The 18,532-nt window shown below is 44.6% G+C and overlaps 1 protein-coding gene across 1 annotated transcript in view; it reads right to left on the reverse strand.

Annotated features, from left to right (window-relative positions):
• DEPTOR (DEP domain containing MTOR interacting protein) overlaps positions 1-18,532 on the reverse strand; it is a 135,711-nt gene that overhangs the window by 82,189 nt on the left and 34,990 nt on the right. The window contains exons 3-4 of the mRNA XM_048841560.2: positions 10,814-10,992; positions 6,125-6,248 (exon numbers count right to left, since the gene is read on the reverse strand). Coding sequence (XP_048697517.2) covers positions 6,125-6,248; positions 10,814-10,992 — 303 coding nt within the window. The remainder of the gene's footprint in view (positions 1-6,124; positions 6,249-10,813; positions 10,993-18,532) is intronic.

Raw genomic sequence — 18,532 nt, forward strand, 5'->3', positions numbered from 1 at the left:
TATGTATATGGATCTTTTAACCATAATCTCTCTCTTTTGTTTTTTAATACATTTTAGTTTAGTTAATAAGAATTGGCTGTAGCGTGTAAGATCTGAAACATTTGTTAATCTGGGAGGTAATGTGTCCAATCCTTTGGGATTGGTAGAACCTTTTCTTTTATATGATGAAATAAGATTTACAAAAATTTTCATCATATTTGATGTGGGTACCTGGATGGAGGCCTGAGGCTGGATCACTTTAAGGGAACTGTGTTGTTTAGACTTCTGAGTAACCAGTAAGGTAATAAAGAAACTGGTTTATGCTGGCTTAGTGAATCTAAGTACACCTCTACTCCGATATAACGCGACCCAATATAACACAGGTTTACCTACAACGCAGTAAAGCAGGCCTCCACCCCCCCACTCCGCAGGGTCTTGGAGGCAGGAGCTGGGGGGGGGCACTTTTGGGGGCCCCGCAGGCCCAGAGTGGCCCGGGGGATTAGCGGGGGGGCCAGGAGCAGCCCGCTCCGCTTCCCTCGCCCCAGCCCCAGCCATGTTGCTCGGGGGAGGGGGCTTGGGGAAAGGGATCCCTCCCCGCACTCACTGGCAGCAGCGGAAGTGGAGCAGCCCGGCTCCAGCCCACTCCATTCCGCCAGCTCCCAGCCGTGGCGCTCCGCTTCCCGCTGCCAGTGAGTGTAGGGGGCGTCCTTTCCCCAATGTCCCTACACTCACCGGCAGCGGGAAGCGGAGTGCCACGACCGGGAGCTGGCAGAGTGGAGTGGGCTGGGGCCACGTTGCTCCACTTCCCGCCGGTGCCGGTGAGTGCTGGGCAGGGGTGTAGACAGAGGTCGGGGCAGTCAGGGACAGGGAGCAGGGGGGTTGGATAGGGTGTGGGATCCTGGGGGTGATTAGGGACGGGAGGCGGTCTCTGGAGGGGGCAGTCAGGGGACAAGGAGCAGGGGGGCCAAAGCAAGTTCGATATAATGGGGCTTCACATATAACATGGTAAGATTTTTTGTCTCCCGCGGACCGCGTTATATCTGGGTAGAGGTGTATTGGAATATCCACCAGCTTTTGAGGGTTTGGCTGCCCCATTCTTGGCAGTTCACCCTAATAGCGTGACCATAGCTGGCCCCCACTAGGACCCCGGTCACAGTGCAGGATTCAGATTAACTTTCTTAGGTCAATATTTAGCATTGCTTCACCACTTTGAAGTAAGAATTGCGGGCATTTTGATAAAAGGTATGAAATACTGGCAATAGTAAGAAACCTTATATCCTCTACATAAGTGCTATATGGCAGGAGTTCTCATCAGTGAGTCAAACAATATTCTTCCTTCAGCCACCTCAGTATTACTATTTCTCCAGCAGTGCTGTATAAAAAAAGTTTACTTCAGTCACAGAACTAGGTCTTTTTACACTGGTACCAATACTGTAGCTTTTGAATGTAAAGTGTATCAAATGAGACTTATAGGTGCTTAGCAACTTCTAAAACTCAAAATCTCAGCTTGTATTCTTCAGTTTACATCAAAATAAAATTGTGCCACTGATCCACGCAGAAATTGTTACTCGCACTGAATGTAAACAGCTGTATCTATTGCTTTTCACAGATCACACATTTTCAAATCTGAACTGTCGTGTTAGCGTGCAAATGGTGCACATGGTAAGGAGGGGTATGGTGAACCTTTCAGGTAGAGAAGACCTATGAGGTGATGTTATCTAGTCCATCCCCCCAACCACTGCAGGACTCTTCCTTACAATATATTTTCTAGTGTGTTGTCCAGTTTATTTTAAAGTGTCACAGGCATGGAGTTTCAGCAACCTTCCAAATCTTATATATGATATATGTGAGAAGAGAAGCTGCATTTACACATGGCTGTTCTATATTTCAGTTTAATCCTTCTTCTAGTAGTTTGACAATTCTGTCTTTTAAATATGACAAAACACTCATCATCAGCCTTTCAACTCATGCATGTCCTTATTTGTATAATAAGACTGCAGTATGGAAATGCCTATACTACACAACTATTACATACACATACACTCTCTCTCTATAGGTATACTCTATATCTAGGCACTTATTATACCTCTACAACTCTAGAACTTTGCTTCCTGGAGGGATTCAAAAGGCACACATTATTTTACAGCACCTCTCATCTCAAGCACTTTATGAACATATCACCAATGAAGCGTATCTGTCTTTGGGGTGGAGAGCGGCAGCCAGTACACAGCAGACAGTAAAGGAAGAAAAAGAAAAAGCAAACCTGGACTATTACAAGAAGTGCCACAGGACCTAGGACTCGGATGATGCAGACGAGCTAGGCCCTTGGTGAAACAGCCCACACAACCAACTGTAAGTGTATCTGCTTATCTAAAGGGCTGAGCTACCTCTGCCAAGATTCAAATCTGGGACCAGCGAGTATAGGCACCGCAAAACTGATGCCAACTGCTAAGCCATTCCCTCCAGAAATAAGGTACCACCTGTTTTTTTTCCTACAGCAAGCAAGAAATAGTTGCCATTGCCAGGAAGTATTCTACAGAAAAAGCTTAGACGTTAAACATTATACGGCAGTAAAACAGTCTTTGTCAAGCCATGATACAGGACTAGGGTTTCCAGGTGTCCAGTTTTCAACTGGAACACCCTGTCGAAAAGGCACCCTGGTAGCTCTGGTCAGCACCACTGACCGGGCCATTAAAAGTCCGGTCGGCAGCGCAGCAGGGCTAGAGCAGACTCCCTGCTTTCCTTGGGTCTGCATGGCTCCTGGAAGCAGCAGGATGTCCACCCATCTGGCTCCTACGCTTAGGGCAGCCCGGGGGTTCCACATGCTGCTTCCGCCCCAAGCACCAGCTCTGCAGCTCCCATTGGCTGGGAACTGTGGCCAATGGGAGCTGCAGGGGCAGCGTCTGCGGACAGGGCAGTGCCCAGAGCCACCTGGCTGTGCCTCTGTTTAGGAGCCAGAGGGGGAGACATGCCACTGCTTCCGGGAGCTGCTTGAGGTAAGCATCACCCGGATCCTGCACCCCTCACCCCCTCCTGAGCCCCAACCCCCTGCCCCAGCCCTGATCCCCCTCCCGCCCTCTGAACCTCTTGGTCCCAGCCCAGAGCACCCTCCTGCACCCCAAACCTCTCATCCCCAGCCCCACCCAGGAGCCTGCATCCCCAACTGGAGCCCTCATTCCTCCTGCACCCCAACCCCCCGCCCCAATGAAAAAAAGTGAGTGAGTGAGGGTGGGGAGAGCGAGTGACAGTGGGGATGGCGTGAGAGGGGGCAAAGCCTCGGAGAAGGGGCGGGGCAGGTGTGGGGCCTTGGGTGAGGGGCGGGGCAGGGCAAGGGTATTTGGTTTTGTGCGAGTAAAAAGTTGGCAAGCCTATACAGGACAGAGGCACTAAGGCATTTTGCTAAATCAGAAATTTTGGATCACTGTTCAGAAAAAAATCTGCTTAATCATATTTCTCCCTTAAACAGTACAATTCACATCTTTCCTTTTTGATCACCATAATTAGAAAAATTATTTCTAATTATGGTGAATCAAAGCACATTGCTTTGTTGTTGAACAACGGACCAAGAAGCTTAGGCCAAAATTTTCAAACTCTGTTGATTAAATAGAGGCACCACAAATTGTATTTAAAGAACCTAAATAAATTTATGGTGCCTAACCTGAGATATTCGAGGTTGCAAATGTGAACCTTTTTTCTAACCAGTGTGCTTTCCTGCGTATTTTCAAAATCTAAAAAGAGTCCACAGAATATAATTGGAACCTAACAACAAAGCACTATTTCTGTGAAGAACACGACATCATACTGTTAGGCCTTTTGGTGAGGATTAAGAGTTGTGTTGGTTTGGTAACTCATTTTATTTTTTTCTGTCAGGGGACTGTGTGCTGTCCTTTATTATTAATTATTTAACTATTATTCAGTGCTTGTAATGCACTAGGTGATTTACAGAGCACATACAAGACACGGGGCCAGATCCTAAACTGGTACAAATCAGCATTGCTCCATTGATTTTGCACCAGCTGAGACTCTAACCTGTGGTCTCTGCCCTGAACAGCTCACAATCTAGGAATAGGCAAAAAATGACGAGTGATGCCATATGGGGCGGGGGAGAGGGATTTGGTAGATGGGTGAAGGGTAACTAGTACAATGTGATTGCATTGGTGCATGCTTCATGGAAACATTTTTTATTTATTCTGATGCCTTCATTTGGTTCTGAAGTGTCTAGGCCACCGCATGACTTGTTTTTTAAGGGAATAAAGAAAGGAAACTTTGCCAAGGGATGGATTCTGGACCTTTCCCAACTCTACCAACTATGATCCTAAAAATAATTCACATAAATGTTTTTATTAGCTGTTTCTTCTGCCCTCTACAAGGCGTTGAAAAAATAGAATAAAAATGTGAGCTTCTGAGGTGTCTGTATTCCACTGTTTTCCTGAGTTCCAAGGCTAAGTTCCAAGTTGCAACTTCTAAATCTGGCCACAACAGTGAAATCTCACAGTTCTCCTCTATCTGAGAAAACAATCTCGAGTGGTCAATTACTGTATTCAAAATAGAGTTTGCCCTGTAATTTGCTTCTTTCAATTAAAAATCAAAGACTTTTGTGTTCTGGCTTCTGTATGTCAAAGAAGTTTTGCCAAAAAGCAATAAAAGGAAGACATTCATGGTCAAAAGTCCTTCACTAAATAGGATACACAGGATAACTCCACAACATTTTATATCAGCACCGCATGGTGCATAGATGACAAAGCATAAGGCTTGTTTACAGGCTGCACCCCAAATTGTTCCCCTCACCCAACCCTGCATGCGCATGCAGCTATGAAGTGTCTCCAGCCTTACCTCTGGCTCACAGCTGATGCAAAGACCATATTGCTCTCACCCGCTACACCCTCCCCAGTTCCCTGGTGGCTTTGCATCTCTCTTGACCAAGTTCCTAGTCACACTTCCCCTCTAATGCCTTTAAGGTGTCTGTCCATTTACAATGTTAGCTGCTGGCACAAACTGCTACCCAGCATGCACTGCTCCTGAGGATGACTGTTCTGATACAAACTGTAGGGCACGTAAGTGCTTCAGAGGAGTTGCCAGCTACTCTCCCTGCTGCATGGCAGTAAAGTTAACCTCCCACTGAGGATTTGGCAGGTTCTCCTTCCTTGTTGATCCTTTGCCTCTCCCTTTGAGTGCATCCCACTACTCCTCCACTGCCTTCTTCCTCTGCGGGCCAAGCAGAAGGAGGGACAGCTATTTGGAGATTCTTTGGCCCCTTGGGCACGTAAGTACAGATGGAGTTGCTGGAATGGGGTTTATGCTAATGGGGTTTTTATTCTTGCCTTTAATAGCTTTCTCTGTATGAACTTTTCATTTAAAACTTTTTTCTAACAGGGAAACAATATTGATGCAACACAAAGTGAACACAGTGGCTCACATGGCTGCTGTATGCTTGTTCCTTAAAGGTATCTAGGCACCTAACTCTCATTGCAATTGAGTGCCTAAATACTTCTAAGGATCTGGACCTTGCTGCCTTAGGTAATCACATGTGTGCTGCCTGAAAGCTAGAGCCACTCTGGAATACTACTTCAAGCATCTTAATAAATAATACATCTGTTCGCACTTTTGCACAATCAATGTCAACATATTATTCATTCTGCCTGAAACTACCATGTTACAACCTCCTGTGCTTTGAATGAAAATTAAATTAATTCTACAGTGGACAATCTGGTTAAACTTCTCAGTTATTTGACCCAAGTAATCCAGTGGGATATCCAGTATCTCAGCGTAACCATCTGTTTCAACTCTTAATTAAATGTTCTGGACTGTTTTTGTAACTTCTTTTAATATAATCTTTCTTCTGTGGAAATAGTGGAGGCTGACTCAGTGAAGATTAGTTTTTCTTGTTAACTAAAATTAAGTCTACTATTAAGGCCACAATCTGACAGTTTTAAGACCCAGGTTTACACTTTTAAATGCCAAATCAGCCATTATTATTTATTATGTGATAGTGTGCTAAGGTTCCAGTGAGAATTGGAGCCTCATCATATTGGGAACTATTCAAGCATTTACAATTCAAGACAGGAGAATTTGCAATCTAATGTGAAAGAAGATGTTACAAGGAAGCTAATACTGTCAACATGCTATGGTTTTGCATGCAACATACTTTTCATATAGCCTCTGTCCTCTCATGAACACCTTCACCTCGTTATCCAGTGGGAATGTTCCATCATCTTTCCTAAAGCGGTAGAAAAGTTTGACATCCTTGAATTCCTTATGCTCATCACAAACTGAAACATAAAATAAGTGACATCAGAAATGATCACACTTATGTTGAAGACCTAACACAATCAGAACAAGATACCAATCATCATTAGTGAACTTAAAAACAGAACAGGCATATGCAGAGCATAGTCCTGCCTCCTCCACCCCAAAATTGTTTATTGTACAAATATGACCCTACACATGAAAGGCTGAGTGGTATCTTTTGGAATCCAAACTTTTAGATAATTATCCGAACAGAATCTCTAATCTTTTGGAGCCTGCCAGCCATTCATTTCAATGGATGCTGCAATAGCAATGCATAGCAAAAGACACCTATCTGGTAAAACCTTGTGATTTTGCACCCTCAGCAAGTTTGCAGATGCCACTAAGCTCAGGGAAGAGGTAGATAGGATGGAGGGTAGCGATAGGGTCCAGAGTGACCTTGACAAATTGGAGGGTTGGGCCAAAAGAAATCTGATGAGGTTCAGCAAGGACAAGTGCAGAGTCCTGCACTTAGGATGGAAGAATCCCATGCACCACTATAGGCTGGGGACCGACTGGCTAAGCAGCAGTTCTGCAGAAAAGGACCTGGGGATTACAGTAGATGAGAAGCTGGATATGAGTCAGTAGTGTGCACTTGTTGCAGAAGAGTGAGGGGGATCTGATAGCAGCCTTCAACTACCTGAAGAGGGGTTCCAAAGATGATGGAGCTTGGCTGTTCTCAGTGGTGGCAAATGACAGAACAAGGAGCAATGGTCTCAAGTTACAGTAGGGGAGGCCTATTTCACTAGGTGGGTGGTGAAGCACTGAAATGGGTTACCTAGGGAGGTGGTGGTTTCTCCATCCTTAGAGGTTTTTAAGGCCCAGCTTGACAAAGCCCTGGCTGGGATGATTTAGTTGGTGTTGCTCCTGCTTTGAGCAGGGGGTTGGACAAGATGACCTCCTGAGGTCTCTTCCAACCCTAATCTTCTATGATTCTATTATTAAATCAGGTGTTTCTTAAAAACCCTGAATCAGTAAATTTAAGGATTGGCTAACCAATGACTTTCATTTGCATTAATCCAGGGCTGGATCAAGCAAACCTGAGACTTGTGCAAAGACATATAATAAGGTCTAAGATTCACTGTATGACCTTCCTTCTCCACTTCTCAAATTGCTCTGCCATGCCAGCTGGGGAGTGGGAAAGGCAATGGGGAATGTATTGAGAGTTGGAAAACGTTTTTATGGGAACAGTTGATGAAAGTCTTGTTAAATTGGAGACAGTGGACTGAAATGAGCTCCAACTAAGACAGAATAAAGTGGGGGACATTCCAGTCAAGCTATTATTACCACAGAGCTCTCAGTCAGCATGCACAGACTCATACTCCACCCATATGGCACTAGTGCATCAGCATTAAACATTACATTACTGTGTTAACTTACTGCTGGTGGCATAAGAAGCCCCTGTGGAACCTGGCTTATTAGGCTATCTGAACTTGTCCTACATTAGAACATTCTTGAAACAGCAATAACATTAACTTTGAAGCCAATGAATGAAAATCCTTGAAAATATCAATTTTGTACTTGTCCTAAATATAAAGGGAAGGGTAACCACCTTTCTGTATACAGTGCTATAAAATCCCTCCTGGCCAGAGGCAACATCCTGTTACCTGTAAAGGGTTAAAAAGCTCAGCTAACCTGGCTGGCACCTGACCCAAAGGACCAATAAGGGGACAAGATACTTTCAAATCTTTTGGGGGGGGGGGGGGAAGGCTTTTGTTTGTGCTCTTTGTTTACGTGGTTGTTCTCTCTTGGGACAGAGGCTAGACAGAAATCCATCTTCTCCAACCCATCCTAATCCAAGTCTCCAATATTGCAACCAGTACAGGTAAGCCAGGCAGGGCGGATTAGTTTATCTTTTGTTTTATGTGAATTTTCCCTGTGTTAAGAGGGAGGTTTATTCCTGTTTTCTGTAACTTTAAGGTTTTGCCCAGAGGGGGATCCTCTGTGTTTTGAATCTGAATACCCTGTAAAGTATTTTCCATCCTGATTTTACAGAGATGATTTTTACCTTTCTTTTTTTTTTTTAAATAAAACCTTCTTTTAAGAACCTTGCTGATTTTTCCATTGTTCCAAGATCCAGGGGTTTGGGTCTTTGATGATTTTGTAACCAATTGGTTAGGATATTATTCTCAAGCCTCCCCAGGAAAGGGGATGTCGGGCTTGGGGGGATATTTTGGCGGAAAGACGTCTCCAAGTGGTCTCTTACCCTGTTCTTGGTTTAAAATGCTTGGTGGTGGCAGCATACTGTTCAAGGACAAGGCAAAGTTTGTACCTTGGGGAAGTTTTTAATCTAAGCTGGTAAGAATAAGCTTAAGGGGTCTTTTATGTGGGTCCCCACATCTGCACCCTAGAGTTCAGAGTGGGGAAAGAACCCTGACAGTACTTAATTTTTTTAACATATTTTTTTGTCAAGGACTCCTGCCTTTTCTCGTTGACTTACCTAGCTGGAAGGAGTGGGCTTGGATTATGTTCTGAGGTGGAAAACATTTTAAAGTTTTATTAAAGATTTAAACAAACTTTCACATATAAAGTTTCTATTGCTCAATTAAATTAAGTTACTCTGACCTCCATGTAAACTATTCACTGACATTTCTTCAATAGAGGATAAAGCAATCAGGATTTGGAGCCCCTATAATTACTTTGTATCTGTTCTTTTATTATCTATCTCGATTCCCAGGTTCCATAAAGACGCAGAATTTTAATTTCTGAATCAAGCAGAATGTGTAGTAGTCGCACACATTCCAGCTGCATACTTATCCCTTTAATTAAGGTATTGTTTATGCATTGCTGACAGTTGCAGTAGTGCTCATGCACTTACAGATGCCTCTGGAGAAAGGCAACTTTTGTCAATTACAAAACTTCCTCTATTTCCTGTTATAAAGAGATGGGAAAACTGCAATTTCATATGTTGACTTTTTAACTGGACAACACTGTGCACTTGAAACAAAAGGGCTTGATTCTCCACTGACTTGAACATTGTAGTCATTTTGCACCTATACTTTATACAGGTGTAAAATGAGTATATAAACATTACTATTGTGATTTGATAGTGGTTTGTGTCCACATTTCACAAATAATGCATGTAACTTCCAATACATCATTATTCTAGAAATGAAGCTACAGGGACACCATGATACAGAACAAGAGAGAAAGTACAGAACAGCTTCAGTTTATAAAGAAAGGATGTTGCATCTAATATGTTTCACTACAGTCACTTCATTCACTAAGTGAGAAATCCTCCCCTCCAGCAGCCCCAAGTTCATGTAGTTAGATGTTAGCACACAGAGGCATTCTACAGACAACAAAATCCCTGTCTGCTGCAGGACACTAGAGGTGCAGTCATTCTTTAGCCACTAAGGCAGAGGTGGGCAAACTACGGCCTGCGGGCCACATCCGGCCTGCGGGACTGTCCTGCCTGGCTCTTGGGCTCCCGGCCGGGGAGGCTAGCCCCCGGCCCCTCCCCTGCTGTCCTCTCTCCCCCGCAGCCTCAGCTCGCCATGCTGCCAGCGCTCTCGGTGGCGGGGCTGGCTCTGGCCAGGCTGCGCGGCTGCGAGCTCCTGCCACTCTGAGCGGCATGGTAAGGGGGCAGGGAGCGGGGGTTGGATAAGGGGCAGGAGGTCCTGGGGGGCAGTCAGGGGCCAGTTAGATGGGGTGGAGGTTCGGGGGCGGGGTGTCGGTCAAGGGACGGGGAAGAGGGGGGTTGGATAGGCATGGGAGTCCCGGGGGGCCTGTCAGGGGGTGGGCGCGGGAATAGGAGTCAGGGCAGTCAGGGGACAGGGAGCAGGTGGGGGGGAGTTGGATGGAGGGTTCCGGGGGGGCAGTTAGGGGTGGGGGATCCCGGGAGGTGGTAGTCAGGAGACGGGGAGCAGGGGGGTTTGGATAGGGGGTGAGGTCCCAGGGGACGGTTAGGGGTGGGGGTGTGGATAGGGGTCGGGACAGTCAGGAGACAGGGAGCAGGGGAGGTTGGCTGGGGGTGGGGTCCCAGAGGTTGGTTGGGGCGGGGAGTCCCGAGAGGGGGCGGTCAGGGGACAAGGAGCAGGGTTCGGGGTTCTGAGGGGGGTAGTCATGGGGCAGAATTGGGAGGGGGCGGATGGGGGTGAGGGCCAGGCTGTTTGAGGAGGCACAGCCTTCCCTACCCAGCCCTCCATACAGTTTCGCAACCCCGATGTGGCCCTCAGCCCAAAAAGTTTGCCCACCCCTGCACTAAGGCAACAGTGTTGTCTGAAGCAACTACATCCCCCTTTACAGAGGGAAATGGACAAAGGATCTGAGTAATCATGGCTCTGCAGGCTCCACCCTTACATCTCTATTTAGTCACCCCTGTACACTGGCATGTAAGGGAGTCCCCATGGAGCAGAGGTAAGCAGGGCACAGGATGTAAGGACTCCCTTTTCCATGGGAATGCCTGAACCCTGTCTCACCCACATACAGCAGAATAATCAGGGGCCTTCTTCAACTGGAGAAGCAGGGTCAGGAGTTACCGTTAATTGCATCACAGTTATCAAGAAAAAAAACTTAAAATAATTGTGGCTGCTGCTGTTTCGCTCACCATGATGGATAATACTGCAATCCAATAATTTCTGCACAAGTTTAATTGCTGTCTCTCTGTCTGAGGCCTCTTTGTGATCAATCAGCCAGTCAATCAATTCTTTGGCAACAAAACAGTTTGGATATGTCTTGAGATGATGCCTTCGATCTTTAATTATCTTTTCTTCATGCAGTCTGAGCCTGTGGGTCAAATCACATTATTAATAACCTTTGCAGAGAATCTATATAACCAGAGGAGGAAAGGACTCCTTTCTATGTAACATGTTAGGGTCTGACTGCCACACAATTCACCTACACCCCAATAAATATTATGCCTAATTATAAAAGGTTATAGTGGCAAGTCTGTTGAAAGGCAGAGAATACAAACACAAATTGGCAACTGACCATTTTCATTTTCAGCTAGGGAAAGAAAGAAAAGCAGAAAAAAGAAACAATATCAAAGACCATTTTAAACCCAGCACATGGAGAATTTTCAGTTACAGTGGAAAGCAAACAGGAGGAGAAGCAGATGTAATTCTCAGTATAATCTGCTAAACACAGGAACGCATGCCTCAGTGTGTCAATAAAATTAAATGTTAACACTTTGGCATGAGCTGAGACTAATTCTCGCACATTACCTTTAATATGCTTGACATTACTGCATTATTTTGGGAAAGGCCACTGCCAAAGATTCGTTAACCCCACTTGATGGATTCAGCTGCAGGTTTTTTGTGGTGCCGTTCCTCTTAACTTCCACTGGTTATGGAACTACATCTTCTCGAAGCTACATACTAGGTACAGGGCTTGCCATTTAGAAGTCAGCATCTAAACAGTTTCCACACAACACTATGTAACACACAGCCGTTACTTTCTTTTCTATGGGAAATTGATCTCAGCAACTGGCAACGGAGGAGCTTCATTATCAGAGATCTGACAGCTGCAAAATCCCACCCACCATTTTGAAAGCAAACCCAGCAATTGCTTCTTACACATTTAGTATGGGTAGCAAAAGCCCACGTGAGAGTATCTGGACTGACCACAGGAAGTAAAGGTTTTTAAGATCAGTAGCTTTATGATTAGTCATTTTTCCAAATTAACGTAACTGATAGCTTCTTTTATATTTATCTGTTTATCTATTTTATGTATTACAGAACAACAGGCAGAGATTTTGTAGAAGTTAACTGCATTCTTATTTATCACTTTTCACTTTTAATGAATAATTTTACTGACAACTATTGCATTTTTTATAGAATCATAGAATATCAGGGTTGGAGGAGACCTCAGAAGGTCATCTAGTCCAACCCCCTGCTCAACGCAGGACCAACCCCAACTAAATCATCTCAGCCAGGGCTTTGTCAAGCCACGCCTTAAAAACCTCTAAGGATGGAGATTCCATCACCTCCCTAGGTAACCCACTCCAGTGCTCCACCACCCTCCTAGTGAAATAGTGCCATTTATCCATAACAACTATGAAGAAAGCACAAGAACCACTCTATAGAGCACGTCACAGAGGGTGGGGGGGGGGGGGAGAAATTTAGGCTCATATTGCAAAGACTTACACACATATTTAACTTTATGTGCTGTGAGTGAAATTCTGGTTCCACTGAAATCAATGGAAGTGTTGCCGTTTACTTCAATGGCACCAAAATTTCACCCTAAGAATAGTCCCATTGACTTCAGTGGGGCTCTGTGCAGGCACACAGGGGCTGTCCTCAGGAAACAAGTAGCATAAAAAGATAAAACAGTTTAAAGTATTGGCATAAGGACAAATCAATGCTATATGAACAATAGTTATTCCTGACTAACTAATCTAGTCTAAGATATTTATATTGTCCCCAGTATTGCAGCACCTCACAACCTTTAATGTATTTATCCTCAAAATGCCCCTGGGAGGTAGGGCAGTGCTATTATCCCTATTTATAGATAGAGAACTGAGAAACAGAGAGACTAGGTGACTTGTCTAAGGTCACACAGGAAGCCTGTGGCCAAGGACGGAATTGAATCTGGGTCACCAGAGCAGGGCCCTAAACACTAGTAAATCCCTCCTCTCAGGGTGATATTAGTATGCCTTAGCATCACACTATTTCCTTTTGAAACCCACAAAAGGCAAATAAGTCAGCTGAGGATGTTATTGATGACATTATTGGGTCACAGACAAGCCTTAAATAAGGGTTTTACCTAAAATTATCCACAAATAGTAATGTAGCAACTTTTCTGATTTGCAATATTGATCCTAAAACCAGATTGCTCCCCCTCCCCCAAGTCCATATTATGGTTTAAACGGCAACTTTACAAACACCATCAAAATGAATACTTTTAAGTTAAAAACCACATAGAAATCAAATGAGAGTATTTAAAGCAAAACCCACTGACGATAAGCCTTCTATGCATTGTGAAATACAGTAAACTAAAATATGTCTTTGCTTACAGCTCTGATATTTTCCAGCTGCGCAGTAACAGCTGTCATCTTGCTTGGAAGAAAAAGCCTGCACTTTTTATTGAAAGACCCTGGAATTATCAGTGTTCTGTGTCCATTTTTTAACCTACACAGTCATCTGAAAGTACAATACTGAAACAGCATAAATATATCTATATGTACAGAGTGGGTTTGATCAACCTTTCACTTCTATTGGTATAAAAGTAAATGAATGGAGTTACGCCGGCATAAACAGAGAATCAGGCTCTGACAATTCTTTGCACCTACATAAGGTGTTGATATGAGTTAAAAAGGCACTAGTATCAAGCAAGAGTCAGCATTTACCCACAAGTATCAAATGGGAATGGGAAATAACTGTTATTCCAGACATTACATTATGTGACACGTGTCTCAAACCTCTCCTTTCCCAAGGAGTGTGGGGAAAATTATTTGCACTACTTCTGGGCCTAACAGGCTTGGGGTGTGACACCAGAAAGGGAAACCAACCCTCCTGCATAGCAACGTATAGCACTACCATTAGGCCACAGGGCTAGCCCACTACTCTGAACATGCTGTATGCTCCTAACTGAATGGAACAAAATAAAGACATTTTTTTAAAAGACCTGGTGTTAATCATGATGTATAAGCCCCATATACATTTACTGCATCTATTTTTAATTACACAGAGCAGATGTTTGGACTCTGGCATTCTGAAAGTGTTTCAGTGTTCAGCCCTGTGGATCAAGAACACAAACATGGTTTCTCTAGCTAAGTAGCTATAAAAAAGAATTGCTCAAGAGCTACTTAGAGACAGGTTTGATTCACAGAGCAAAGTTTACTCATAAAACTTAGTGAAGGTGGGGGAATCTTGTTTCCAGAGGCCTTTGAAGAGTGATCGAAGAGTCACCTACTGTCTAGCCACTGATACTTCGCAACTCAACTGTAACAATCACAAGAAACCAGCCTTCATCACAGTATTAGAGTATCACACAAATGTAACTCCTCATATTACTCAAGATGGCATCAAGGACATTTTGTACTGGGGACCACATTCTGCCCTATTTGAAGAAAAATGAGAGAGCATTTCCGCTGGTCTCTGAAACTAACAGGACAGTAAAAAGCGTATACTATATTCAGCCCATTGAAATTCACATGTGTATGCGTTTATCATATTCAAGCTTCCAGCAAATATACACTGTATTTAACATTTACATATTTGCATGTGTAGGTCTTTGCTTGCACATTTGTCTGTTTTATGCTAATCCAGAACAATCTCTCATTTCCTTACCAGGCAAAACATGGACTGGCAGAGCAATCATAATTAGCATTACTTAAAGGAAAAATTGAGCTTTTTGGTTGAGAAACCAAAAACTAGTCACTAACTCCCTGGGAAGAAACCACTCCTAGCACTTGTCCATTAAGTTTTCTATTAGGGAAATTATCCTTTCTGAGGTTGTCACAGTTCAGGGCAACTGCACCTGTATTCCCCCTCTCTATGATCCCTCAAGGGCACCTCCTCCAGGCTCCCGACTCTTCAGCTGTCAGCTCTCCTGGGGAGAAAACTGCATCTCTCTCCCTCCTGACCAGGGTTTTTCCAGATGCACAGCTCCCTGCCTATACAGTTATATCCCCAGCAAGCCAGACTGCTTAAAAGGCCAGCATCTGCACTTTGCTTTCTCTCCACAGGCTATGAATTACAATTCATCACAGAGCTCTTTCTAAGGAAGCACATTTATTCTTCAGGTGAAAGGATTACAGAGAAAGCATGTTAAAAACAATAAAAGAACCTACATGCATGCTAAAAAGCCTACCAGCGGTCATTCATCAATCTTATGAAGCTTCAGTAGGTTAAATCCTTCCAACCCTTCCACAAGGATTAGAGCGCTCCCCCACCACTTTGAACAGAAAGTCCTGTCTGTATGCTGTATCAGAAAGAAGCCTCTGAATCAGTTTAAACTCAGGCTATTTATCCAAAAGTCATAGAATCATAGAAGATTAGAGTTGGAAGAGACCTCAGGAGGTCATCTAGTCCAACCCCCGGCTCAAAGCAAGACCAACCCCAACTAAATCATCCCAGCCAGGGCTTTGTCAAGCCGGGCCTTAAAAACCTCTAAGGATGGAGATTCCACCACCTCCCTAGGTAACCCACTCCAGTGCTTCACCACCCTCCCAGTAAAATAGTTTTTCCTAATATCCAACCTAGACCTGCAACTTGAGACCATTACTTGTTGTTCTGGCATCTGCCACCACTGAGAACAGCTGAGCTCCATCCTCTTTGGAACCCCCCCTTCAGGTAGTTGAAGGCTGCTATCAAATCCCCCTCATTCTTCTCTTCTAAATAATCCCAGTTCCTCTCCTCATAAGTCATGTGCCCCAGCCCCCTAATCACTTTCACTGCCCTCTGCTGGACTCTCTCCAATTTGTCCTCATCCTTTCCGTAGTGGGAGGCCCAAAACTGGATGCAATACTCACCAGTGCTGAATAGAGGGGAATAATCTCTTCCCTCGATCTGCTGGTAATGCTCCTACTAATGCAGCCCAATATGCTGTTTGCCTTCTTGGCAACAAGGGCACACTGTTGATTCATATCCAACTTCTCATCCACTGTAATCCCAAGGTCCTTTTTTGCAGAACTACTGCTTAGCCAGTCAGTCCCCAGCCTGTAGCGGTGCATGGGATTCTTCCATCCTAAGTGAAGAACTCTGCACTTGTGCTTGTTGAACCTCATCAGATTCTTTTAGCCCAATCCTCCAATTTGTCTAGGTCACTCTGTACCCTATCCCTACACTCCAGCGTATCTACCTCTCTCCCCAGCTTAGTGTGTGGAAAGCCCTTCCTTTTGTCTGTCAGTCTCTGGAGAATCTAATTTGAACTAGCATATTTGAGCACCCCCAGGAAGCAGTACCTTTTGGGGCAGGGAGGGACACACGACTTTGCTGATTTACCTTAATTCCCACCCACTGTTTTTAGTTCCTGGAGGAGCTGTGGTAGCCCTCCCCCATGGAGTCGAACACAGTCACATATAAACCATTCATTTAAAACAGTGGACCCCAAAGATACTGAATAGGATTGCAACGGCTGTCACATCTGCCCTCTAGGGAGGTTGCATTTAATCCCAGACCACAATAATAAATAAACAATACAATAAGGTCTTTCAAGGATATTGCAGGAGAATTCCATGTATAAGAGTCATTGTATAAGTCCATGGGGCCGGACGAGTTGCATCCGAGAGTGCTGAAGGAACTGGCGGCTGTGATTGCAGAGCCATTGGCCATTATCTTTGAAAACTCGTGGCGAACGGGGGAAGTCCCGGATGACTGGAAAAAGGCTAATGTAGTGCCAATCTTTAAAAAAGGGAAGAAGGAGGATCCTGGGAACTACAGGCCAGTCAGCCTCACCTCAGTCCCTGGAAAAATCATGGAGCAGGTCCTCAAAGAATCAATCCTGAAGCACTTGCATGAGAGGAAAGTGATCAGGAACAGCCAGCATGGATTCACCAAGGGAAGGTCATGCCTGACTAATCTAATCGCCTTCTATGATGAGATTACTGGTTCTGTGGATGAAGGGAAAGCAGTGGATGTATTGTTTCTTGACTTTAGCAAAGCTTTTGACACGGTCTCCCACAGTATTCTTGTCAGCAAGTTAAGGAAGTATGGGCTGGATGAATGCACTATAAGGTGGGTAGAAAGCTGGCTAGATTGTCGGGCTCAACGGGTAGTTATCAATGGCTCCATGTCTAGTTGGCAGCCGGTATCAAGTGGAGTGCCCCAAGGGTCGGTCCTGGGGCCGGTTTTGTTCAATATCTTCATAAATGATCTGGAGGATGGTGTGGATTGCACTCTCAGCAAATTTGCGGATGATACTAAACTGGGAGGAGTGGTAGATACGCTGGAGGGGAGGGATAGGATACAGAAGGACCTAGACAAATTGGAGGATTGGGCCAAAAGAAATCTGATGAGGTTCAATAAGGATAAGTGCAGGGTCCTGCACTTAGGACGGAAGAATCCCATGCACCGCTACAGACTAGGGACCGAATGGCTAGGCAGCAGTTCTGCGGAAAAGGACCTAGGGGTGACAGTGGACGAGAAGCTGGATATGAGTCAGCAGTGTGCCCTTGTTGCCAAGAAGGCCAATGGCATTTTGGGATGTATAAGTAGGGGCATAGCGAGCAGATCGAGGGACGTGAACGTTCCCCTCTATTCGACATTGGTGAGGCCTCATCTGGAGTACTGTGTCCAGTTTTGGGCCCCACACTTCAAGAAGGATGTGGATAAATTGGAGAGAGTCCAGCGAAGGGCAACCAAAATGATTAGGGGTCTGGAACACATGAGTTATGAGGAGAGGCTGAGGGAGCTGGGATTGTTTAGTCTGCAGAAGAGAAGAATGAGGGGGGATTTGATAGCTGCTTTCAACTACCTGAAAGGGGGTTCCAAAGAGGATGGCTCTAGACTGTTCTCAATGGTAGCAGATGACAGAACGAGGAGTAATGGTCTCAAGTTGCAGTGGGGGAGGTTTAGATTGGATATTAGGAAAAACTTTTTCACTAAGAGGGTGATGAAACACTGGAATGCGTTACCTAGGGAGGTGGTAGAATCTCCTTCCTTAGAGGTTTTTAAGGTCAGGCTTGACAAAGCCCTGGCTGGGATGATTTAACTGGGAATTGGTCCTGCTTCGAGCAGGAGGTTGGACTAGATGACCTTCTGGGGTCCCTTCCAACCCTTATATTCTATGATTCTATGATTAATTGCCATATCTGTTGCAGAGGTTTCTTGCACCTTTCCTTGAAACAACTGGTAAGGAGGCTGACTGGTCCTCCAGCACTTCCCATGTTGTCAGTATAGCACTTTCTACATAGCACTACATTTATCCCAGCAAAGCTCTGGCATTGTACAATTTGGTTCTGATTTGCTTATTTCAGACAACAGCATCTGAGGAGGTTTTGTATCATTCTCACCCCACTTCATTTTCACCAGATCAGGTCTCTTTTGCAGACATGCCATCACAAAGTGTAAGACGTGTGTGACTGTAGAACTGCAAAGTTTTTAAACAGCACAAACCCCAGTGAATGGACAGTTTACTGCTGAGTCTCTTCATATTTACTAATTTTTTCCTAGTGTTCACCAATGTGGTAGCTAGGAGCTTCACAGAAACTGCACAGAAAACAGGTCCCTGCCCCAAAAGAGCTTAAAATCTACTGACCCAGACCCTGCAAACACTTACTGCTTTGTGTAGTGCTTACTACAGTGAATAGTCCCATTGGTTTCTATGTGACTACTCATGCTAGCAAGTGTTTACAGGATCAGATTCAAAAGATGGACTTGACAGA

Source organism: Caretta caretta, chromosome 2 (assembly GCF_965140235.1).
Source record: "Caretta caretta isolate rCarCar2 chromosome 2, rCarCar1.hap1, whole genome shotgun sequence".
In the NCBI taxonomy this organism is placed as follows: domain Eukaryota; kingdom Metazoa; phylum Chordata; order Testudines; family Cheloniidae; genus Caretta; species Caretta caretta.